This window comes from Puma concolor, chromosome F2, assembly GCF_028749965.1.
Source record: "Puma concolor isolate L17-30 chromosome F2, mPumCon1.1.hap2, whole genome shotgun sequence".
Taxonomy (NCBI): domain Eukaryota; kingdom Metazoa; phylum Chordata; class Mammalia; order Carnivora; family Felidae; genus Puma; species Puma concolor.
This window is the reverse complement of record NC_141684.1, coordinates 61,013,545-61,039,861: the sequence shown is the minus strand read 5'-3', so window position 1 is coordinate 61,039,861 and position 26,317 is coordinate 61,013,545. Positions and strand designations below refer to the sequence as shown.

Genomic DNA, 26,317 nt, shown 5'->3' with positions numbered 1-26,317 from the left:
TTCTGTATATTACATAAAACATTTATTTCCTATTTACATTTCCATTTTTATGTAAATCATTGCACATCATATCACATATCAAAAAAAGAAAAAGAAGGGAAAAATATATAAACCCTACATATCAGTGAAGAAAGCATCATACCACGTGATATTTATCAGCAGTCTCGCAGGTCTCGTTTCTTGCCCTTTTTTGGTCTTCTAGTAGTTTCTTGACGAATGGTATCATACTCCAATATGGCCATTTTGGAAAGTCTCTGTAAGAATTGAGATGGTGCTCCAGCAAGAGGATCGCTGAAACCAGAACCTGTAAAGAAAAAGAAATCAGCTATTAAAGTTAAGTTAGTGCATGGAATGATAAGCTCTAAACTATCTCTTTCTCTAAATAAATAAATAAATAAATAATCTCTTTCTCAAATGACCATTAAACACTACTAGTTTTTGATATATCACATTCTTTGAATTAGCAATAGAAAGTGTTTACCTTCTAAAGTGAGTGTGATATTACATCATCTCAAAAAATATTTAACTAAAACAACCTATATGTTTGTATTTAATCATATAAAACTAAATCTGAGTCTGCACTTCTTTTTTTTAATGTTTATTTATTTTGAGAGAGAGAGCATGCATGCATGTGTACAAGAAGGGAAGAGGCAGAGAGAGGGGGGGCAGAGGGAAAATCCCAAATAGGCTCTGTACTGTCAGCACAGAACCCAACATGGGGCTTGATCCCATGACCATGAGATCATGACCTGCGCCAAAATCAAGAGTCGGACACTTAACTGACTGAGTCACCCAGGCACTCCCTGACTATGTATTTCTTAAAACATGGGATGGCTGTGGAATTTATTCCAAAGCAAAAGGCACAATCTCCATAAATAATTAACTTGTTTCATAATTTATATGCTCATCAAGTTATTTTCTCCAAATATGCTGTTTCTCATAAATGCTAAGTTTAGTAAAATAGCAAAATTGTAAAGTAAAATAATCATTCACTAACTGAACAGCATTACTCAAGCTTCTATTATAGAGTGGTAGTAATAATAGTAATAGATAACATATATTGAATGATCTCTCTGGGCCAAGTACTTTACATTTATTTCATCCATGCAACACTATAAAATAGGTAACTAGTAGTATCTTGGACCACAGATATAAAAAGAAGATTTACCAGGGCTAAAAAATTTGCCCAAGGGCAAAGGATTTGAACCCAGATTCATCAAAATCAAACTTCCTATGCAAATACTACATATTGCTCTAAATATGTAACTATGTATAAATACTTCTATTACAAAATATATAAAACTTTGAAAATATACAGATTCAAACTGTTTTAAAATACTACTACTTAATTTCAAATGGTCATGTATCAGAAAAACTATCTACAGTTATCCAGTATGGTTGTTATTTTTGGTTTGTTTTGTTATTTGAGTGTATAACATAAATAGAAAGTTCAGAGACAGACAAAGAGATAGAGTAGAGGGGAAGAATATGATCAGGATACCGTTCTTAGCAGTACAATGAACTTGACACTTAGAAAAACACTCTGGTGGAGTGCCTGGGTGGCTCAGTCAGTTAAGCCTCCAACTCTTGATTCTGGCTCAGGTCATGATCTCACGGTTTGTGAGTTCAAGCCCCACGTCCAGCTCTGCATTGACAGCACAGAGTCTGCCTGGGATTCTCTGTCTCCCTGTCTCTCTGCCCCTCCCCTGCTTGCTCTCTCTCTCTTTCTCAAAATAAATAAGCATTAAAAGAAAAACCTCTGGCTACAAATGCACTATATTCTAGACCATAAGCAAATGTCAAAAAATTTCAAAATTGCAGCTAAGTTGAAAGTTGTCAATATTAAGATAAATTTTAAATTCTCAAATACTTAGAAATTTATACATACATTCTAGATTATTCATCAGTCAAAAAAGAAATCAAAATAAACATTAAAATATCTGTAACTAAATAATAAAATATTACAAAACTTGTGCAATGCAACAGAAGTTATACATGCAGAGGTTTATACCCAAAATCTCTATGTCAGAAAAGAAGGCTTGAAAATTAATAAGCTAGATATAAGATATACATTAGGAGAATAATAAACCCAAAGAACATGGAAGACAAAAGCTAATACAGGAAAGAGAAGAAATCAATGAAGTAGAAAACAAATTTACAATAAGAAAGAGTTTTTAGATAAGTTCTTGATTGAAGAGACTAATAAAAGAGACAAGTCTCATAAGAGCAATCAAAAAATGCAGAAGGCACAAAGAAATAACATTAAAAAAGAGGAAAAGGTTGGGGGTTCCTGGGTGATTCAGTCGGTTAAGCATTTGACTTTGGCTCAAATCATGATCTCCCGGTTTGTGAGTTTGAGGCCTGCATCAGGCTCTTTGCTGACAGCTCAGAGCCTGGAGCTTGTTTCAGATTCTGTGTCTCCCTCTCTCTATGCCCCTCCCTGGCTCGTGCTGTGTCTTGCACTATCTCTCTCAAAAATAAACATTAAGGAAAAAAAAAGAGGAACAGGTAAAGCATGTGACTCTTGATCTCAGGATTGTAGTTGTGAGCCCCATATTGGATGCAGAGATTACTTATAAATAAAATCTTAAAAAAATAATAATAAAAATAAAAATAAATAAAAATAAAATCTTAAAAAAAAGAGATAGTACAGATAGAATAAAAACTAAATTTGTGCCAATGTATCTGAAAAATTCTATACAATGCAAAAAATTTTAGAAAATATAACTTACCAAAATTGATTGAAGAATTAGAATGCCTTATAAATCCTAAAATTAAAATGATTGGATCAATATTAAAATAATAATTCTTGCCTTGCAGTCTATTTTGTTTGATATTAGTGTACCTATACAATTATTTTTATTAGTGTTTGCATGGCTTATATTTTTCCATCCTTGTACTTTTGATCCTTCTTGCCCTTAAATTTAAGGTATGCCTCTTGTAAGCAACATATAGTTATTTTTCTCAGTCTCATACTTTGTTCTTTCATTGAAATATTTAGTCTGCTTATATCTAATTGTTGTTATGTTTAACTTTAAATCTTCAATCTCACTAGTTGTTTTCTATTTGTCCTGTGTTTTATGTTCCTTTTTTCCTCCTTTCTTGTCCTCTTTTGAAATGATCAAGTATTTTCTTGTTATTTATCATATTTCCCCTTTCTATTATTAGCTTGTTACTTGTATTATTTTATTGTTCTTTTAGTGGTTACCAGATTATCACATGTCTCTTTGATATATTACAATCTACTTTAATTTGTTATTTCACCATTTTCCAGATAATGCAAGTATCTTACAATATTTTAACTCCACATATGCCCCTCCTACCTCTGTGCTACTATTGTCAAGTATATTATTTCTACATATATTTTTAAACTTCGTAATACTACCGCTACCGCTTTTCATTCTTTCCCAAGTTGTACTTTCATTTTGTATCATTACTCCCTTAATATTTTTTAGTGAAGCTCTGCAGAAAAGAAATTCTTTCAACTTCTATCTGAATGAAAATGTATTTGTTTCACTTTTACTTTTAAAAATATTTTCACTGAATTGAATACAATTCAAGTTTGGCAGTTACTCTTTTAGCACTTGAAAATGCCATTCCACTGTCTTCTTGCTTCCATTGTCTACATTTAAAAAGTCAGTTGTGTATCTTACCATTGCTCCTTTGAAAGTAACATTTGTTTTTTCTCTTTTGGGTGTTTTGTTTTGTTTTGTTTTGTTTTAATTTAGTCTTTTTCTTATGATGTGCCTACCTGTGGTTTTCTTTGTTTCTATCCTGCTGAGGATTCATAGAACTTCTTGTATCTGTGCCTTTGTATTTTTCATCAATTTGGGAACTTATCAGTCAGTATGTAAATAGTGTTCCTGTCCTACTCTCTCTCCTCTTATTCTGGAATTAGAATTACACACAAGTAAAGCAGGTTTACCTTGTCATGTAATGACTTGCACACTCTGTTCAGTATTATGTTTTTTCTCCCTCCACTTTAACTGGGTATTTTCTAATGACCTTTCATCTTACTAATCCTATGATGTTGTTTTCCACTTTTTCCCCAACTTTAATGCAGTATATTTGACAAATAGAAATTGTATATATTTAAGGTATACAACATGATGACTTGATATACATATACATTGTTACATGATTACCACAATTAAGTTAATTAACACATCCATCACCTCAGGGTCCTGAGATAATAAAGGTATGTGCACATGGGACATAGCACCCACTAAGTTTACAAAATAGACAAAGCTTAAAAGAAGCATTAACAGAACAAAGCAATTAAATCAGTGGAAAGGACCTCAGGGTCCTGAGATAATAAAGGTATGTGCACATGGGACATAGCACCCACTAAGTTTACAAAATAGACAAAGCTTAAAAGAAGCATTAACAGAACAAAGCAATTAAATCAGTGGAAAGAAAGGAAGTTAAAAATATAAACATTAGACAACCTATTACATGTAGTAGGAGAAAAAAAATGAGCCAACTTACCCTTTGGTTTCTCCTGAATTGGTACTACAGTGCATGTCTCCTTAGTCTTCCTTGTCCTAAAATTATATATTTTCATAAAATAAGTTTATATAAATCCACAGTACACTAATTTTTAAAAAAAAATTTTAATGTTTACTTATTTTTGAGAGAGAGAGAGAGAGCGAGAGCGCAAGCATGCACAAACAGGGAGGGGGAGAGAGGGAGGGAGACAGAGGATAGGAAGCAGGTCCTGTGCTGACAACAAACAATCAGATGTGGGGCTTGAACTCATGACTTCAGCCAAAGTTGGACCCTTACACTTAACCGACTGAGCCACCCAGACGCCCCAGAGTACACTAATTTAAAATACATAGTAAGAGATAAGAAGTTGTCTCACTTGGTGAAAGACATCACATGGAAAATGAATAAACATTAAAGAAGGCGAATTCATTCTATTGTAACTAATCCAATCAGAAGCAGATATGAACCAACTCAATCCGTCCGTTTTTGTTAATAAATTTTACCAGTAGGTAAGTGTTATGTCTAACTTTCCCTGTATTTATCTTATTTTTTTTAAGTTTATTAATTATTTGTTTATTTTGAGAGAAACAGAGACAGCGCAAGTTGGGGAGGGGCAGAGAGGGAGAGAGAGGATCCCAAGCAGACTCCACACTCAGTGTGGATCCCCAGGCAGGGCTTGAACCCACGAAGCTATGAGATCATGAACTGAGCTGAAACTAAGGGTCGGATGCTTAACCAACTGAGCCAGCCAGGCTCCCCTATTTATCTTATTTTTATCTTAACTTTATCTAATCATGATTCAGGGAATGCTAAGAGGAAGGTAGTCAAGATTAGATTAAGAGAGTGTCTAGATATGCCAAACATCAACTATCACTTATTTGTGCACATTTTACCTATTAATCACCATAAAATCTGAATTTTATCTTAATTAACTTTTGTTCCTACTGGAACAGACCTACATAACAAGTGGGTTATTAGAGGAAGTGTGTCATGATTGAATCTGCTGTGGGGGAGATAATCCATGCGAACTGCAAACTTCCTGTAACTATATTAAACTTTAGAAGTCAGCCAGAATTTTTAGATGCCCTTTACCTCTAGGATTACCGCTATCAGTTATATTACCAGAGTGTGCCTTGAAAGTCACTGAAAATGTATGATTATAATTAAAGAAATTTGAAAACACAAACTTTTATCCACATTTTAAAAACAAATGTTCACAAATATTCATATGGAGGGAAACAAGGTATTAAGGGGTTGTACACAAGACAAAGAAAAATGAGTTACTTTCCTGCTTTGCCACGGCTGTTCCCTCACAGGACACTGTGCAATATGCAGAGGAGAATAAAATACTTGCAGGCAACTCGACAGGTTGTCACCAGAAGGGCTAAAATAAAGACACTTGTTTCAAAGACAGTGAAGAGAACTAACATTTACGTTTGCCAAGCACTTCATAAACATGATGGCACGAAGTCACCATTCTTGTACTTCGTATATGAAGGATACTTGTCATAGCATGAATTTAATATATTGAAATGATCTCTCACTGACTACATAAATTCACACTTGAGTCCATGTAAAATGGTGAGGAGTCATTGCACAGACAGCTAAATCGCAAATGGGAAGAAAAAAAAAAACTGAAATAGAGTGAAAACAGTAGGAAGTAAAATGAAGACTTAAGAGGTAATTGGGCTAATACAAGGAGTGCTTTCGGGGCTTCCAGTTTCTTAAAGATGGATCATATGCATTGGAAGAAGGGTAACAAGACTGGTCGGTACCAAGAAAAGTCCATTGCCAGAGGCAGTCCTACACCCTCCTCAAAGGGCCCTGGGGCTCCTGATGAAAATGACAAGAGTGAGGTGAATGTTAGGGACACAAGTGTGTCAGTAAAGATGGAAACTCACTGTCCTTAAGCAGGTATTTTACTCATGTTTCCAAAAGCCTCTCTCCTTTCTATCCCTGCCATTCCTCCTCTTTTCCCATTATCTACTCCATTAGCAGCTTACTCTTTCTCTTCCACTATCCCTCAATCTGCCTTATTGCATCATTGACTCATGGAAGAAAGAGTAATTTTGCTTTTAATATTTTTATAGCTTGGAAACCCGCCCTCAGATAATATTAAAAATGATGGGAAAGGCTTCATGTATGCTGTTGTTCATTGTGATATTACTTAGGAAACCAAAAAGTCAAAGCAACTTGTAAGTACAATGATAGGAAACGGTTAAATAAACCATGGATCTATCAGTGGGATATAATGTAGCCAGTAAGGACCGTCTGAAGATTATGCACTGACCTGAAAAAGTGAATATATGTGATAATAAGTTAAAAAGGCAGAGTAAAAAATTGTAAGTACACTAAAATCACAGCTAAAATAAAAGTCCATGAAAATGAGGAAGAAAAGAGAACCAACAGCCGATAATAAAAATGGATATGTGAGGATATGTATATTATCAAAGCATTGTTTTTCTTTTTCCAAATTTTCTTCAAAGTTCTTATTTGTTTTCATAATTTCATAAATAATGCACAACTTTTCATTTTTAGCATATTGTAGTTCTCCATTTATATGACCAAAATTTATTTCAAGAGTAATTAGCAAGAACAGTAACACTAGTGGAAAGCTCAAGAAATATATTCTAAGACTTCGATATTTGTGTGCTACATATAACTAGCTGACTTTAAAGCACACTTTAGCAGGAAAAGAATATGAAAACATAAATTTTCCCCTAAAGAGAGTAACAACACAGACGACTATAAATGCTTTGTCTTTTTCAGGCTGGCAGAGTGAACAAGTACTAGACATGCAATAAATACCTGATGAATAAATAAATAAACCAAAGCAGCAACAAAATAGAGTACGAGACTGTCTTACTATAGATCCCTTTGGAGAAAGGGGTTTTCTTTTCATGGTATGTCAGTCAGTCTGATTTATAAAAAGGAAGGCAATTACGATAATGTTTTTAAACACCAATATTCAAAGTGGGTGGGACTTTTCTGGCTGACAAACTCCATTCTGATAGTCAGTGCAGGGTTTTCATTAGGCTGACATCTCATTTAGAATCTCCCCTCACACTACATCAGTCAAACTATAAACAAAATATTGCAAAGAGTTCATTTATTTTCATTGTGAAAAATCCCAATATTCTCATAGGCAATCTATTCTAGGGCAACGAATACTTTCAAAAGGATTTCCTTAAATCCTTTCAGGAAATGTCACTTGAAAACTGAGAAAAGTGCCTACTTGTCAAACTGAATAAAACTGCTACCTTAGATTTAAAAAATTAAATCTTTTATGAAAAAAAATATTAGTGGGCAAGAAAGAATTAAATTCACTAGCCAGGAAACCTCTATACTACAAATAAATGTCAAATGAAAGAGAATTGAGTAGAAATGGTGTACCTGACTGGAGGCATCTCGGTATTAGTATGCAGCAGTCTTGGATGAACTTCCAGTGGACTTGAACTTACACTTTTTTGGCAACTTTGCAGTCCTAGTAAATATGGCATTTTGACACATTCTTTGAGCTCTTCTAGACCAAATGCTGTGGTGTATTCAAATTAAAAATAGTATCATAATCAACTATATTATTTCTTCATGAAATGTCTTCTTTTGTGACATACTAAAACACATAATACAATATACTAAATCAGTCATTAAGTAGAGAAAAATAAAGCTACTGTAATTTATCTAGTGTCTTTCCCAAGAGAATACCTTTTAACTCCTACTATAGGGACTGTAGGGAAGAGATGATTAAGGGGCTGATTAAGAAGTAGAATAAGGAAAAAGGACAGCTTCATGGATCTCCCAGTCGTCACTGTCCCCTGCCTCATTATTTTATATAATTATAATTTCCAGAATATTAGAGACATTTATGTTGAAATAGAGTTTAAAAGCACTTTTAAGACTCTTATATTACCTGCTATTTTAAATCTTTCTACCTTCCTGCTTTTATGTAAAGTAAGAGGTATAAATACATGATTATTGAGCTAGCAATGACAGATAAATGAATTTTACTTCAGGCATTGATTTTAATTTTCTCTCTGCAAAATTTCATACCAAATCTAGGAACACTAACACTGAAGCATCAAGATTGCTTCTCCTATTGACCTCACATAAAATTGGACAAAGACACTGTCAAATTATTAAAACAAAACAAAACACAATTTCAAAATGAAGGCAATGAATGGAAAAAAAACAGATTAAGAAATTAAAGGTTCGGGTGATCTTTAAATTAAATGTTGAGAATTGGTTTTTAAACTTCCCCTCTCTCTTTTTTTGTTTTAAGCGTGGGGGGTGGGGGAGGGGCAGAGAGAGCGGGAAAGAGAGTCCCAAGCAGGCTCCACGCTCAATGCAGACCCTGATGCGGGGCTTGATCCCTTGACCCTGAGATCATAACCTGAGCTAAAATCAGGAGCCGGACACTTAACTGATGAGCCACCCAGATGCCCCTTAAGCTTTCCCTACTAAGTAAGTCTAGCACAGGAATAAAAATAGTATCTAATGGGACTGGAGTTATATTAAATGTTCCAAATGCTATTTTGCAACGTTTGATATTTTCTCATTTGGAAAAAAAAAAAAACTGCTTCTCCTGATCAAAAAACATACAAATTTTCTTTTCAGCAATTAGATTTGGGTATAAAAGGGCAGATAAACTAAAGTATCTTTAATGGGAATCTAGTGAAAACGTTGAAGAAATAGAGCAACACATTCAAAACCAGGAGTGATGAAATGGGTTGGGGAGTTTGAATTTTGTGATTTTGAAGAATTACATCTCTACTTATAAAGCTGAAGACAGAATTCAGGATAAATAAGATAATACAATTATAACTTGAAATATAAATTAAAATTAAGCTATTAATACATTCATACACATATCAAAAGTCCTCAAATCAGTCTTTATCGAGCATCTATAGAATATAAGATACTTTCCATATAACTCGCACAAAAACCAAAGTTTTGGTTAGAATTACTAATACAAAAAGGTGCTGTCAAAGATTTGGGTTTCTTAAAACATAAAAACCAACTTGAGGTGCTTAAAAACAAACACAATTTAGGAAAAGTAGAATGACTCAATGGAGATATTACTGCACTGATATCAAGAGAAGTAGTTCTTCAAAATTTGCTTCCATCATGATTACAGAATTACATTAAGTAAATTAATTCTAATTTGCTTCCATTTTTATTTTCCATAAGCTCAGGATATTATCCTGACATAAATGTTACAAAAATTATGTCTCTCGACTGCTTAAAAAAAATACATGTGTAAATTGAAGGCACTATTGTTATATTTTCTTCAGCAAAATAATTGTAAAAAAACAAGTTACCTTTCTTCATTTTTTGTGTTTCCAAAACTGCTTTCCTCCAACTACTCTCAAACAGAAAACAGTCAAGGGAATTTCTGGTGACATTAGAAGTATCAAATTTGATTTCAGGGGATAACACTGGCATTGTTTCTTCTTCTTTCAGCAGTGTTGATGAAAGTGAGATGCTACTTCAGATACAGGACACAAAATACAAAAAAAAAAAAAGTACTGCAGAGATAAATACTCTTTCTAATTTGTTTTCCATCATGCAGAGTAAATACTAACATAGACTTACAAGAAAAGTTCACTTATAACATGTAAATACATATTCTTGGGATTTTAAAGTAAGAGGCCTTTAATAATGCAGCTAAAACAGATAGTAGGAGTCACTTAAAACATTTTAATAAATTCTTTCAAACCCTAGGTCACAGATATTTAGCAATATAAAAAAAACTGAAGTCCAATGGCAAGTTATTGTGTACAAGACAATAAAATGCTTAGGACTCTCTCAAATATATTACCATTATACACAATAACCAAGTGGTACTTATCTCTGGGATGCAAGGATGGTTCAACACCCCAAAATTAATGTGATATACCACTTTAATAGAATAAAGGATAAAAAAAAAATCACATGATCATCTCAATAGATGCAGAAAAAGCATTTGATAAAATTCCACACTCTTTCATGATAAAAATCTCAACAAACTAGTAATAGAAATTAGCTCAACATTATAAAGGCTATACATGAAAAGTCCACAATTAATGTCACAATCAATGGTGAAGAATCAAAAGCTTTTCCTCTAAGGTAAGGAATAAGGCAAGGATGACCACTCTTACCACTTCTATTCAACTATAAGTAATAGCCAGAGTAATCAGGGAAAAAAAGGAATCTAGACTGGAAAAGAAGTAAAACCATCCCTATATACAGATGACAGAAATCCTAAAGACTCCACCAAAAAAATGATAGAACAAATAAAGGAATTCAACAAAGTTGCAGGATACAAAATCAATAAACAAAAATCACTTGCACTTTTATACACTGACAATAAACTATCTGAAAAGGAAATTAGGAAAACAACCAAATTTACAATAGCATCAGAAAGAAAAAAATACTTAGGAATAAACTTAACCAAGGAGAGAACAACTTATACACTGAAAAACAGTGATGAAAAATTAAAGACAAAAACAAATGGAAAGACATCCCTCATGTTTATAAACTGGAACTTAATTTTGTCCAAATAACCATACTACCCAAAATGATCAACAGATTCAATGCAATTGAAATCCCAATGCATTTTTTACATAAATAGTAAAACAAGTCAAAAATTCATATGGCTTCACAAAGGACCCTAGATAGCCAAAACAATCTTGGAAAGAAGATCAAGCTGGAGGCATCAAACTTCCTAATTGCAAAATATATCACAAAGCTAAAGTAATTAAAACAATATGGTACTGTTAGAAAAAACAGACCACGGGAAGAATAGAATCCAGAAGTAAATCGACATGTATACAGTCAGCTGATCTTTTACAAGGATACCAAGGGGTACACAATAAGGAAAAGGCAATGTCTTCAACAAATGTCATTGGAAAAACTAGTTATCCACATGCAAAAGAATGAAACTGAACCCTTACCTTACACCATGTACAAAAATCAACTCAAAATGGATTAAAGACTTAAACCTAAGACCTAAAACTGTAAAACTCCTATAAGAAAACATAGGGGAAAATCTTCATGACATTGATCTTGCAAGGATTTTATGGATATAACACCAAAGACCCAGGAAATAAAAGCAAAATATAGATAAGTGGGACCTACACAAAACTAAAAAGCTTCTGCATAGCAAAGGAAACAATCAACAGAGTGAAAAGGAAACCTCTGGAGAAAAACATTAGGAAGAAAATATTTGCAAATCATATATCTGATAAGGGGCTAATATCCAAAATATATAACTCCAAAGCAAAACAAAACAAAACTAATAACCTTGGTTAAAAATGGGCTTGGACTTGAATAGACATTTCTTCAAAGAAGACATACAAATGGGCAAAAGGCATATGAAAAGATGCTCAATGTCATTAACCATCAGGGCAATGCAAATCAAAAGCACAGTGAGATACCACCTAACACCTATTATGATGGCTACTAGAAAAAAATTGTTTAATGTTTATTTATTTTAAGAGAGAGAGAGAGAGTGAGTGCTAGCAGGGGAGGGGAACAGAGAAAGGGAGAGAACCCCAAGCAGGCTCCACACTGTCAGCACAGAGCCTGATGTGGGGCTTGATCCCATGACCCTCAAGATCATGATCTGAGCTGAAATCAAGAGTCAGACACTTTACTGAATGAGCCACCCAGGCGCCCTAAAAAAATTTTCTTAAAGACAGGTATTGATGAGGATGTAGAGAAATTGGAACTGTTGTCCACTATTGGTGGAAATGCAAAATGGTGCAGCCACTATGGAAAAGAGTATGGAGGTTCCTCAAAAAGTAAAAGTAGAACTACCCTAGGATCCAGCAATCCCACTTCTGGGTATTAACACAAAATAACTGAAATCAGAATATCGAAGAGATACCGGCACTCCCATACTCACTGTTGGCACTCTTTACAATGGCCAAGATGTGAAAACAATCTAAAAATCCACCAACACCTGAATGAATAAAGAAAATGTGGTATATATATATATATATATATATATATATATATATATATATATACACACAATGAGATATAGATACCACATATGTGGTATATATATCTGTGGTATATATATGTGGTATATATATATATATATATATATATATATATATATACACACACACACAATGAGATATTAATCAGCCAGCCACAGAAAAAGAATAAAATCTTGAAATATGTAACAACATGATGAACCTTGAGGACATTCTGCTGAGTGAAATAAGCCAGTCATAGAAAGACAAATACTGCAAGATTCCACTTATATGAGGTATCTAAAATAGTGAAACTCATAGAAGCACAGAATGGTGGTTTCCAGGGGTTGGGGGGAGGAGAAAATGGGGAGCTGCTAATTAGAGGGTATAAAGTTTCGATTATGCAAGATGAGTAAATTCTAGAGATCTGCTGTTCAACATTGTACCTATAGACAACAATACTGTATTTTACACTTAAAAATATGTTAAGAGGGTAAATCTCATGTTACCAGAAAAAAATTAAAATGTTAAAAAATATATGTAAGTAATAAATCACTGAATTCTACTCCTGAAACCAATATTGCGCTGTATGTTAACTAAAATTTTAAACAAAAAAAAAATTTTTAAATGACAAATATGGAGTAAATTATAATTTTCAAAGTCTTAAAAGACTCTTAGAATCACAGTCCATACTCTATTCTAAGTCCTTCTTTCTCCTTTTACTTGTAAAGGTGAAAATGACCAGAGAATTTTCTTTCAGCCCCAAGGCAGACCCTCCTTCTCTTCTTAGTAACCTCTCTATCAGGACAGAAGAAACAACCAGAGACTAACAATTAAATGCCTCTTGGGATATTTTTCAAACCAGGTTAAGAGAAAACTTTCTTAACATGGAGTATTTTTAAAAAGGTTCACACAATGAATACAAGAGGGTTCATCATACTATTATCTCTACAGTTTTTTGTCTATGTTTGAAATTTTCCTTAATTAAAAGGAGTAAAAAAGCCCACAGATGCAAGAATGTACAACTTAAGGAATGTGCTGGGAAACACACACACACACACACACACACATACACATTTTTGATCCGATGTTTCCTCAAAATATAACCAACTATAGTGGAGGGAGAAAAATTAAGGTTACTTCATAAGTCTTAAAAAATAAAAAGGAGTGGGGCACCTGGGTGGTTCAGTTGGTTGAGCATCCAACTCTTGATTTCAGCTCAGGTCATAATCTCACAGTTCGTGGGTCTGAGCCCTGTGTCTGCCGGCAAGGAGCCTGCTTGGGATTCTCTCCCTCTCTCTCTGACCCTCCCCTGCTTGTGTACATGTTCTCTCTCTCTCTCAAAATAAATAAACTTTAAAAAAAATTAAAAAATAAAAAGGGCTGATAGAAAAACCTCACAGAGAAAGAGATTTTTTAATTAGGTTCTAAGGCAGACCATAAAAACTCACTCAAAACAAATGCTTTTGCAAATTAATGGTAAGGAGACTCAGGATTGAGATAAACTAACTGTTTAAAACAGCTATAAAACAATTACTATATTTTCAAGGCACCTCAAAACATGGTTGTGTTTAAACATTTTTTTGTATTAAAAATATTCCAAATATTTTTTTAAATTAAGATTATCTTTTTATCACCTAGCTTAGAACTAGAAGGACATGTTAATTAAATGTTTGTTCATTATTCATTATTCATCTATTCATTCATTTATGACAATCCTACGTCAGGCACCAGATAAGGTCTCTGTTCTGAAGCTTAGTAAGGGGAGACAGACATTAAATGAGCAAAGAAATTAATAAAGTTTACTTTAGATAAAATACAACTAAAGTATAGCTGATTCTTATTATTCACAATAGTTATGTCCTATAAAGTTGCCATAAACGCTAAAGTAGCATATATAGAACCACTGCTCCTAGAGGAAATATGAAATTAGGTTCCTGTGAGCCTCTGGTCACAACATTTTTATCAACTGACCAATACTTTCTTTTTAGTGTGTTTCTGTTTAAAGATACCTTATTTAATATATATTGTTGAGTCATTAACATCAGACCCATGGCCAACAGCAGTATAACTCATGCCTGAAGGAAGCTTATCTAACACATGTATTTTCTCCATAAGACACAGCATCATCTTCTTGTGCTTAGGAACACCAGACAGAACTTCAGCACTACACTTCTAGCAAAATCACCAAAAAAAGCACAAACATATAAAAACACATGGCACTAAATAGATAGTGAAAAGGACATTTCCATACAGTTTGAACACTGTAACAAGAAGGTGGACTATGACCTTGTTCGACCTCAGTGGCAAAGTGTATGTCAGGCAACACAAATTTTTTACAACTCTGCACATGTCCGCAAGTGACTGGGAATGCACCACAACTACTGATTTCCGAATTACAAATAGATTTTAACGAGTAGGTGAATTAGTAAATACAGAATCCATGAATATTAAGGATTGACTATAGTTCATCATGGCAATGTGCCAAGGGGAAGGAAGTACTTTGGACTGGGTAGCTAAGGAAGACCATATAGATGAGGTGGTCTTGAGCAGAGATCCAAACGGACCAGAAGCAGAGATATTCAGAGAAAACGTAAGGAGGGAGAGAATTCTCCGCAAAGAGAACAGGGAGTGCAAAGAGCCCCAAGCCAGAATAAGGTTGGCATGTTCTAAAGGAGAAAAAGATCCAATTTCTATGCTGTCCAATAGAGTAGCCACTAGCCATATGTGGCTATTGAGCGCTTGAAATGTGGCTAGTCAGAAGTGAGATGTACTGGAAGTGTGAAATACACAGCAGATTTCAAAGACTTTGAATGGAAAAAAAAGAATGTAAACCATCTCATTAATCATTTTTATTTTGATTTTATGTTGATAATATATGGATATGCTGAATCAAATAAAATAGATGATTTAAATTAATTTCACCTGTCTCTTTTTACCTTTGTATGTGGCTTCTAGAAAATTTTAAATTACATATATGGCTTACAACAAAGAGGGGAATAAGATAAGGCTGGAGAGAGAGCAGGTATCAGATATTTTGTGGCTTTATACATCATAAAGAGTTTGGATTTTATTCTAGGTGCACTGAAAATCCATCAAAAAGTTTTGAGTGGGAAAGAAAATATATTGGTGTTGGGTAAAAAGTAAATCTCAAGTTAAAAGGTGCATAAGGGGTGCTGTGGAAACACAAAGGGAGTAGTTAATTCTCAGGAAAGGCTTTGAGGAGATGACCCTTAAGCTAAGTCTTAAGCCAAATCCAGGTCACAGGGAGTGGGTCAGGGCACTCTAGAGTGTCACTGCTGGGTGATGACACAGGGGTATCAAAGAGAGTGCTCTATACAAGGAATGCAAGCAGTTAAGTATGGCCAGAGTGACAATGTCTTCCTTGACATTCTTCAAAGAACCCTAAATCTGTATCTTCAGGCCTCTCTTCTGAGCAATAGGCACATATAAATGACTACTTATTAGATATTTTCCCTCAAAATATGTTAACCCCATCAAAATCTGTTTCCCTCAGTATTCCCTAACATAGTGCATGACATTGCCGTCCTTCGATGGCACAAAATAGAAAGCTGGTAGGCAACAGCGACAACCTCTCTTTTCTCCTAAATCTAGTCATTCAAAACCCATTAGTAGTGAAGGCCTAAACCAAAGAAACAGCAGACTGAAAGCCAACCTGGGTAGAGGTGAATGAGGTGACATCAAGAGGACCTGGGGAGTCTATATGACTGGTACTATTCACAAAGTTAGGAAGATGGGGTGAGGAATCAGTGTGAGTGAGAAGAGAAATTCACTTGTGCATAAAACGAGTTTGAGGTGCCTGTGTGACATTCACAGCAGGGGATATCCAGAGGTGGGAGTGAGGTTAACCAAGAGATTCAGTTTGGTAGGCATCAGCACAGGTAGAGCCTTGAGAACAGATCAGGCTGTCCAGGGTGAGTGGAGTGTACAAGTGAAGAGTTATGAAGAATAAGAGCAAGTCCAAGGCAACTAATACTTGAAAGACAGAAGAAGAATCTGTTGACCATAGAGAAGACCAAAAAGGACTGGCAAAAGAGAAGAACGAAGTAAGGGGTGCCAATAAAAACCAAAGGCAAAGAGAGTTTTAAGAAAAAGGAAGTGGTGGGATGCCTGGATGGCTCAGTTGGTTAAGTGTTTGACTCTTGACTTTGGCTCAGGTCATGATGTCACAGTTCATGAGTTCAAGCCCCACGTCAGGCTACGCACTGGCAGTGTGGAGCCTGCTTGGGATTCTCTCTCCTTCTCCCTCTCTGCCCCTCCTGTGGTCTCTCTCTCTCCCTCAATAATGAATGAATGAATGAATGAATGAATGAATGAATAAACTTTAAAAATAAAAAAAGGATGGTGCCTGGTGGCTCAGTCAGTTGGGCGTCCGACTTCAGTTCAGGGCATGATCTCACAGTCCGTGAGTTCGAGCCCCACATCAGGCTCTCTGCTGACAGCTCAGAGCCTGGAGCCTGCTTTGGATTCTGTGTCTCCCTCTCTCTCTGCCCCTTCCCTGCTCATGCTCTGTCTCTCTCTGTCTCAAAAATAAATTTAAAAAAACATTAAAAAAAATAAAATAAAATAAAAAAGGAAAAGAAAAGGAAGTGATGACCAATTTCATCAGAGAGCAACATACTGCCAAAAGAGCTGTATTTAAACGTGAGAGACTCTTGAGCACGAGTATAGTCCTCTAAGGATAAAGACAATCAAAAAGGAGAGATTGAAAATACAAAAGAGGAAAAGAACTAATGAAGCATTATCCTGGAGGAGATGGGGGAGTGAGAATCAAAAATATCTGCCTTTTACAATCAAAGATTTTTTTAAAAAATGTTTCTATTAAACAACAGCAGGCAGAATAAGGAAACAGTGCAAAAAAAACAAGAATACATATAAGTTTGCCAGCGCTTCCATAACAAAGTACCACAGACTGGGTGGCTTCAACAACAGAGATTTAGGGTCTCACAGTTCTGGAGGCTGGAAGTTCAAAATCAGTGTCAATAGGGTTGGGTTGCTCTAAGGGCTGTGAGTAAAAGATCTGTCCCAGGCCTTTCTCCTCAGCTTGTAGAAGGCTGTCCTCTCCCTTTGTCTTCACGTCACCTTCCCATTGTACATATCTTGTGTCCAAATTACCCCTTTTTATAAGGGCACTGGTCATACTAGGTTAGGGCCCACTCTAATGACCTCATATTAAGTTGATTACCTCTGTAAAGATCCTATCTCCAAATAGGTCACATTCTGAGGTTGAGTTAGGACTTTGACATATGAATTTGGGGTGGGGGACAAAATTCAATACATAACACTACATCATAGCCTATATAAAATATGTGTTGGAGACAACTTTTAATTCTATTAAGTAGACATAAAAATTTATTCACTCCCTCAAAACCAGTTTCTAAAAATAAAAAAAAGGATAATATACTACAATTGAGATCTTCACAATTCTACAATACAGTAATAACTGTTGACATTCTTGGTAACATTTGAGGGAGAAAAATACTCTGAAAAGTCTTCTGTATCAAAGACAACAGTAAGTTCAGGAACATGTTGGTATTAAATGCATTTGCCATACACTAATCCTTTAAAAATTGGAAATCCATAGTAGTTACCTGTACTATTCAGTCTTCAAAGTTTAGAAAATCCAAAATATGTGCTTAAACAAAAGATTTTTCCTCAGATAAAAGCCTGGCCAGACACCTAAGCTTTGGTGCCAAGATATCAGGGACCCCCATACACTTCTATCTCACTGCTCCAATGCCCTCAATATATAGTATCTACTTTATAGTTCAAGATAGCTGGTTGAGTAAATGAACATTTATACTGGTGCTGATGGGAACCAGGATTTTTAGAGTGGACGAAAAAGATACAGACTTAACATCAATAAAATTAAGCAAAAACCCTGAAGTCCCAACTACGAATTGGAAGTATAAGACTTTCATCTAAAAAAGAAAAAAGACAAAAAAACTGTTTTCTATCTCTGTCCACTAAACCTAATAATTAAAATGTGACTTAAAAAACTCACAAATACAAAAACGCTGATTTGAAGGGGCACACTCACCCCAATGTTTATAGCAGCATTATCAACAATAGCCAAAGCATGGAAAGAGCCCAAATGTCCATCGACAGATGAACAGATAAAGAAGATTTGGTATATATATATACAATGGAATATTACTGGTGATCAAAAAGAATGAAATCTTGCCATTTGCAACAATATGGATGGAACTAGAGTGTACCATGCTGAGGGAAATAAGTCAGAAAAGACATATGATTTCACTCATATGTGGAATTTAAGAAACAAAACAGATGAACGTACGGGAAGGAAAGCAAAAACAATATAAAAACAGAGGAAGACAAACTGTAAGAGACTCTTAAATACAGAGAACAAACGGTTGCTGGCAGGGTGTTGGGTGGGGGGATGGGCTAAATGGGTGACGGACATTAAGGAGGACACTTGTTGGGATGAGCACTGGGTGTTGTATGTAAGTGATGGATCACTAAATTCTACTCCTGAAGTCATTATTATACTATATATTAACTAACTTGGATTTAAATTAAAAAAAAATTTTTTTTTAAGCCACAGACAACCAGGGCCTCTTGAAGAAATAGCTGATTCCAGGTCTGTGGAAGGAAATGTACAAGATGAGCCTAGAACATACTGCCATTCCAGAGACCTAGTAATCTATCAATGAAGATTATAATCATTAGTCATCAACCTAAAAAGGTTCCCAACCGACCAAAAATGAGAATTATAAGTGTGAATAAGAATATTAACTGCAATGAACCTAAATATATTAAATATGTATAATACACACATGTACAGGCTTATCTTCTTTTTTTGTTCTTTGCTTTATTGTACTTCACAGATAATTGTTTTTTTACAAATTGAAGGTGTGTGCCAACCCTGAGTGAAGCAATTCTATTGGTGCCATTTTTCTGACAGCAACTTACTTACAATACATCCCATCCACCTATATAATCCCTATTCCTGTCATCTATTCCTGGATAGGGAAAAATATTTATTTTATTAAACTTTCCATGCCTCAGTCTCCCTACCTAGGGAACTAATAAGCTCTACCTTACAGAGTTATTGTGAAGTTTAAAGGTAATTTTAAAAAAGCATCTAGCTAAATGCCTAGTATGCTGCTTTACTTCTCAAAAACGAACCTTCAGTTCAGACTGCAGTAAAGGTGTCTTTATATGCAGAAACATGTGATGGCTACTATTATTATCATAATTATCATGATTATTATCATGGGCCAAGAATCAAGTAATGGCTGGGTATGAGAGGTACAGCTTGACTCAACACCTCTTCCTCTCTTCCTCTTTTCCTTTCAGCTGTAACCTTCCTCTTTTCCTTAAAGCTGTAACCCTAGACCTCTCCTCTTTTTCTTCATACTGTCCTGTTCTTGCCTTATGGTTTCCATGCCTTCGTCTCCTTGTATATTACAAATTTAACTATTTTCCCATGATGTTCTATTCAGTTTGGTGGTTTACATCTCCCATTTCCTGCATCTGCCAAGTCTCCTTCTTTGGGGCTTATTTCCTTATATAATTTGTAAACTTTGTGAGCTCATCTTTAAAGAGATTGCTATTTATAGGAGTCTAGTATTCCCTGAGCTATGAGAACTTTGCTATACAGAGTTTTCCATTAGTCTCTGTCTCGCCCTGGGTTTTGGAGGTGCCAGACCAGTTAATATGTCAATTTCCTGGACTGTGGTCTCTGAAGCATGTGGTAATGTGACACCAGACACCAGACTTGAGCTGTGTGGGTATGAAGCTGTGCAGAGTCTATGTGCAGGGTTTAACAATGAACTCTTTTCCTGCCATAGTTCAAATGGATGGCAAGCTTCCTTGTAACCTCCTCAGGCCAATGAGGGGGCATTTTTCTAGTTATCATCTCAGTATCTGTACCAGGTTGTATTTTTCAAAGAAGGATGCACTAAAACATGTCTATTCCTACATGTTCTTCCTTCAATGTGATAGTGACATTCCTCCTTCAAGAGGTGAGGTCTGCGGGGCGCCTGGGTGGCGCAGTCGGTTAAGCGTCCGACTTCAGCCAGGTCACGATCTCGCGGTCCGTGAGTTCGAGCCCCGCGTCAGGCTCTGGGCTGATGGCTCGGAGCCTGGAGCCTGTTTCCGATTCTGTGTCTCCCTCTCTCTCTGCCCCTCCCCCGTTCATGCTCTGTCTCTCTCTGTCCCAAAAATAAATAAAACAAGAGGTGAGGTCTGTGTTCCCCCTCCCTGAAACTAACTTTGTGAGTCAATAAAGTATAGTAGAAGTGACACTGCATGATTTCCAAGGCTAGGGCATAAAAGGCCATAGAACTTTCGCTGGCTCTCTCTTGGGATATTCACCTTTGAAATCCAGCCACCATTTTGTGAGGAAGCCAGGTGACAAGAAGAAGCCACCATATAAGGTTGCAGCTGACATGCACAGCTAAGGTCTCAGTCCACAGCCAGCATCAACCATCAGACATGGGAATGAATGAGCCTGCAGGTGATTCTAGCCCCAAGCTTTCAATTCTTCCATCTGAGGCCCCAGACATCATGAAGCAGAGCCAAGCTGTCCCTGCTGTGCACTGTCCGAATTCCTGACCCACAGAATCCCTGAGCACAATAAATGGTTGTTTTCCACGACTAAGTTTTGGAGAAATTTGTGATGCAGTCATAGTAACTGGAACAGTACTCCTTTGTGACTTCCAGCTTTCAGCAGATGCTCAACAGTGGCTTCCTATGTGAGCATTCCTTCATTTGTGGCACCTGGGGATTTCCTTCCCATGGTCTCTAGCTCAGCTACATTTCCATAAATTATCTTATTATATTTTACCCAGCATTGGAAATATACAGAAATACAATGGAGTCCCTTCCCTGTCAGCTCATTCTGCCACACTGCTCAGAAGTTCCCATAACTTTTCAAATGAGGACATAAAAACACTGATGAATTTGATTTCTTTTATATATAAAGATACTTACAAATAAAAAAAGGGGTGTCTGGGTGGCTCAGTTGGTTAAGTGTCCAACTTTGGCAGGGTTTAACAGCAAACTCTTTTCCTGCCATAGTTCAAGTGGATGGCACCAATTGGAACCAACCAGCTCAGGTCATGATCTCGCAGTTTGTGAGTTTGAGCCCCGCGTCGGGCTCTGTGCTGACAGCTTGCAGCCTGGAGCCTGCTGCAGATTCTGTGTCTCTGTCTCTTTACCCCTCCCCTACTCAGGAACCATCTCTCTCTCCCTCTGTCTCTTAAATAAAAACCAAATATTTTTTCAATTTAGAAAAAAAGAGAAAAAGAAAATGACCCTATAGAAAATGTATTTACTAAAGAACAGATAGTTCATTTCAGAAAAAAAAAAAAAATACAAATGGTCAATAAAAGTTCACTAGTTCTCAAATAAAAGCAAAATAATATAATGAGCTACGGCTTCTGCCAACCAAAATGGCAAGGAGTTTTCTCTAATAGTAGACAATGTAAGATGGGGCTCAAGGAAAACAGGTGGTCTCATAAAGTTTCAGTGTATGTATGGGTATACTTCCAGAAAGCAATCTAGCAACATATATGTCCTTATAATCTTACATACTTTTGGCCCGTCTACTCCACTTCCAAGTATTTATCCTAAAGGAAGGATCATTGATATATACAAATATTTATCTTCAAGGATGTCAAATCCTGCGTTTTGTATAATAGAAAATAAGACTGAAAAGAAAAAAGGCTGAAAATAACCCAAGCATCAAAGGGCAGATGGTAAGATTATTTTTAGCTTTGTTTAAAGCAAAATATTTATCAAGTGAACATAAAGACAAGTTGTGGATTCAGTGAGAAAGCTAGTTATTTATTTATCCACAATGCCAGTCATTGTTCTAGGAGCTAAAATACGAAAATGATGAAGACGCAAAAGCGTATAGCATGTTGGGGGGAACAAAGTAAACAAGCAGCTATAGTTCATTATGACAAACATTTCTTTTTAAGTTTATTTATTTATCTTGAGAGAGAAAGAGAGTGTGTGGGAGGGGCAGAGAGAGAGAGAAAGAGGGAGAAAGAGAATCCCAAGCAAGCTCTGTTCCGTCAGCACCAAGCCCCCACGCAGGGCTTGAAATCCCGAACTGTGAGATCATGACCTGAGCTGAGATCAAGAGTCAGACACTCAACTGACTGAGCTACCCAGGCGCCCCCATGATGATAAATCCTGATGATAAAGCTGTGTTTCATTTCTGTGGTACAACAGAGAGCATTTGCTAACCTAACCAGATTGGGAAAGTGGGAGCCTTGCTTTTGTTTTGAGCGAGGGATGGTCAAGCGCAGTCCCACGGGTTTTCCTAAGTAGAAATTGTGACACAGAAGGTGGAATGTCTACTAAAGCTCTTGCTCCTCCAGAGAATAGAGTTGTTTCTGAGAAATGGCTACCTCCCTGTGGTCAGAACTTGAGTGAGTATAATGTGTAATACTCTCTGCAAGAAGCTTTTAAGAAGCAGGTCCGCTTTCTCCATACCTTCTCCCTTCCCTTCTGCTGACTGCAGTGACATAATAGGGAAGTGTTAATAAATGGTAGAGTCTGGGTCCTGCAACCAATTGGAAGAAAGCTGCCTGCTGACCAGGAATACCTGCCTTGGAATTGCTAGGTGAGCAAGAATAAACTTTTGCATGTTAAGTCACTAAAACGTTGAGGTCTGTTTGTCATCATATCTAGCAACAGACTAATACATGCCCAAGTGTGACGATATTAGCTCACTTATTCAAATATACTAAGCATGTACTATGTGCGAATCAATATGCCGTGTGCATGACAAATACGAAGATGAACTAAATAGAGATTCTGCCTTCACAGAAGTTCCAATCCAAAAGGAAAAACAGTAGCCACTCATACAACTGTAAGAGAAAGCAGAGTGTGACATTACAGCCTGAGGGGAGATAGCTATCTCACATCAGGAGGGTTAAAAGAAGGCAGATATTATTTTCACACAGAAGTTCCAAAAAGACTTGGAAAAGCTAGAAAATGACATTCAGATAGAATTTAGACAGGCAGAAATGTTGGAATGGGCATTCCAGGAAAAGATGTAGATGTGAAAGATGCCCTGGAGAACAGAGGGGGTTCAGATAGGGGTGCTGTGAGAGATAAAGAAATGGCAGATTGGGGAGATCACAGACGAATCTGAATGCCAGCCAATGTGGTTTGCACTTCCTTCTTTGAGCAACAGGAAGGCACCGGTGGGGTTTTGAACAGAGGTGCGGCAAATTCACAGCTAAGCTTTAGGAAGATTGATCTGGCAGAGACTGGATCTAAGTTAAGAGGCCAGAGGGCTTACATTAGAGTAGCAACAGTGAGAATACAAGTTGATTGAGTTTAGGAGGTTCAGCAAAGACAAAAGAGTCAAAGATGACTGAGACTGTGAACTTGGGTGACTAAGAGAATTATGAATTACATGCAAAGAGAAATTGCTAGTCTGGGGGTGGAGAGCAAGAGAGCTCAGTTTTAGATAAAAGGAGTGCGGGACATCCAGGCTGAGCTATGGAAACTGGATCTAAATTGTAGGAATTGAGGACTGTAGCTTTGGTTGGGAGAAGAAATTTTAAGAGTTATCTGTTCACCTAGTAAGAATTAAGGCCAGAGACTGGATTAAAGTTGCCAAAGAAGACTTGAGAGGGAGAAGAAAGCCAGATTTCCTTAAAATGTACACAAACGAGGAAGATAAAGAAAAGGCTGAGAGGTGATTGGAGAGGCAGACAATACAGAGAAACGAGAATCATCGAAAGCACTGCACCGTGTCCAATTCTATAGGAGTTGGGAGCGGGAAGAGCTGCTAATAACACTGTAGCACCAAAAGCACGATCTCATTTAATCTTCAAACAACCCGATGAAACACAATTCTCTGATCAATTACTGACCAGGAATTCATACCCAACAAAGAACACATTTTATTTAATTGGAGTAAAATGAGTCTGGATGCTAATCTTGATTCTGCCCTTCAATGGCTGCATAACTATAGGGTCATGAAGAAAATAACAGTGTCTCAGATTCTCATAGGGTTAGTGAGAATTAAATTTCAAAATGCATGTAAAGTTTTCAGCACAGTGCTGGACATGTGATAAACATTCAGCAAGTGGAAACTATGTTTTTAATTTTTTTTTTAAATAATAATGAACACAGATTTTTCCCAACACGGTCTGTTGATGGAAATATAAATTAGTAAAGAGTTTTTGTAAGGCAAGATGCTACCAAAAATTTTTTACATACACACATCTGACCCAGCAATTCTGCTTCAAGGAATTCATTTTATAGAACTGTTCCCATGTATGGGAATGTTCACCGATGCATTATTTGTAACAAGGAAAGATTGGAACCAATCTTAATGAGGAATGGTTACGTAAATTACAATACAATAAATTACATACGGATCACCTCTACCACATCAATGCAGACCTAAATAAACTGAGAGGAAAGGTATCTGCCACATGTCAAGTGAAAAGGACAACTTCTCAAAAGATATGATTCCAATGATGATAGAAAAAACAGATGCAAAAAGAGTAGAAAGATAAACACTAAAATAATTCTAAGAAGTCTGAGAAAGAAAGAAGGAAAAGGTAAAGAGGGCTTTCATCTCTAAGGCTATATACTTCTGTTCGAGTGACAACTACTAATGTATTATAATGTAATTTCAAAAATGTAAGAACTTAAAAAAAGAAATGTCAGGAGTATTTTTGAAGAAATGCCGCCGGAAAGGGCGATTTAAATTCACCATTAGCAATGCAGATAAAGTCAAAGCAGGGCAGGAATTCTTGTGCTTCGCAGAGGACAATACCCTGAAAATGGTGGCCAAATTGCATTTCTTTGGACAGAGGCTTCCGTTTTCATGTTTAATGACCCCAAAAAGGTTGTAGGGTAGAATGACCCATACAATAGAACAGACTCTCTACATTGCACAATTTTTTCCTAGTATTTTTAGCCCACGAAAAAAGTAACCAACAACAAACTCCAGGTAAATCAGAAATGGCACAAAGCAAAATCGGCGGTGAAAACGGGGCCAGAGCTAAGACGCTGACCGTCCCAAGCTCTGCTGCACAGGGCGGGGTGCAAGAGGGAAAGTGAGGGAAGTACGGTGGCAGTCAAGGGCAGAGGGTAAACACATTCTCCCTCGCCCCGCTTCAGTTTAAATCCTGGGCGGGCTGGAGGGCCACCCTGTAAGGGCGTGTCCACTTGACGCACGGATGTCCACGCTACAGCCTGTACGGAGCTTGAGGAGTGTGGACACGTACAGATCTGGCAGGCCGGTCCTCGGTGCCCGGGTTTCGTCCTGTCTCTCTGCTTCACCCGACCCCGCCCAGCAGCCTTGGTCCGGTCCTTCAGCCCCCGCATACCCGCCAGCTCCCCTCCAAGTGCGTCCAGAGAATCCCTGGAGTGACCCACGAGCCTCGCTGGGCTAGTTTCCCCTGCCCAGGAAGGGGCCTGACCAGCTGACCTCTTGGGCCCCCACCTCCCCTTCAGCCCTGCCCCTGCAAGGTCCTCTGCCCCCCCGGAGCCCCTCGGCCGGGGCTCCCCCGGAGATCGCCCGCACTCACTGTCCCCACAGATCCACCGCGGAGGGGCGGGGCTTCTTCGCGTGCCTGGACCTCGGCGGTGGTGCCCAGGTCTGAGGCTCCCGCGGCGGGACCAAGGGGGGCAGCGGACAGCGCGGGAGCCAGCGACGGCTCTCAGCCGACCCGAGCCCCTGGCTCAACCCGGCCTGGGCGCGGGGCTGGCCGTGGCGGCGGGGCGGGGCGGGCAGCCCGTCGCTCTCAGGGGCTCGGCTCTCGGGGCGAACACGCTCGGCGGCCGGCAGCCCGGCGACGCTCGGGAGCGCTGCACGCCCGCCACTCAGCCCCGCCCGGCCC

General features: G+C 37.3%; 1 protein-coding gene across 2 annotated transcripts; it reads right to left on the bottom strand.

Annotated features, from left to right (window-relative positions):
- On the bottom strand, positions 1–26,317 carry CF2H8orf89 (chromosome F2 C8orf89 homolog). 2 transcript variants are annotated; one of them, XM_086696031.1, is made up of 6 exons: positions 26,006–26,317; positions 9,807–9,970; positions 7,882–8,023; positions 4,489–4,544; positions 2,733–2,768; positions 1–304 (listed from the first exon to the last, which is right to left on the bottom strand). In XM_086696031.1, the coding sequence occupies exons 2-6, from the start codon at positions 9,928–9,930 to the stop codon at positions 156–158; spliced, it is 507 nt and encodes a 168-aa protein (XP_086552157.1). In that variant the 5' UTR covers positions 9,931–9,970; positions 26,006–26,317; the 3' UTR covers positions 1–155. The 2 variants fall into 2 exon arrangements, with proteins under 2 accessions (XP_086552157.1, XP_086552156.1); XM_086696030.1 differs by lacking the exon at positions 2,733–2,768 and having other exon boundaries at positions 26,006–26,138.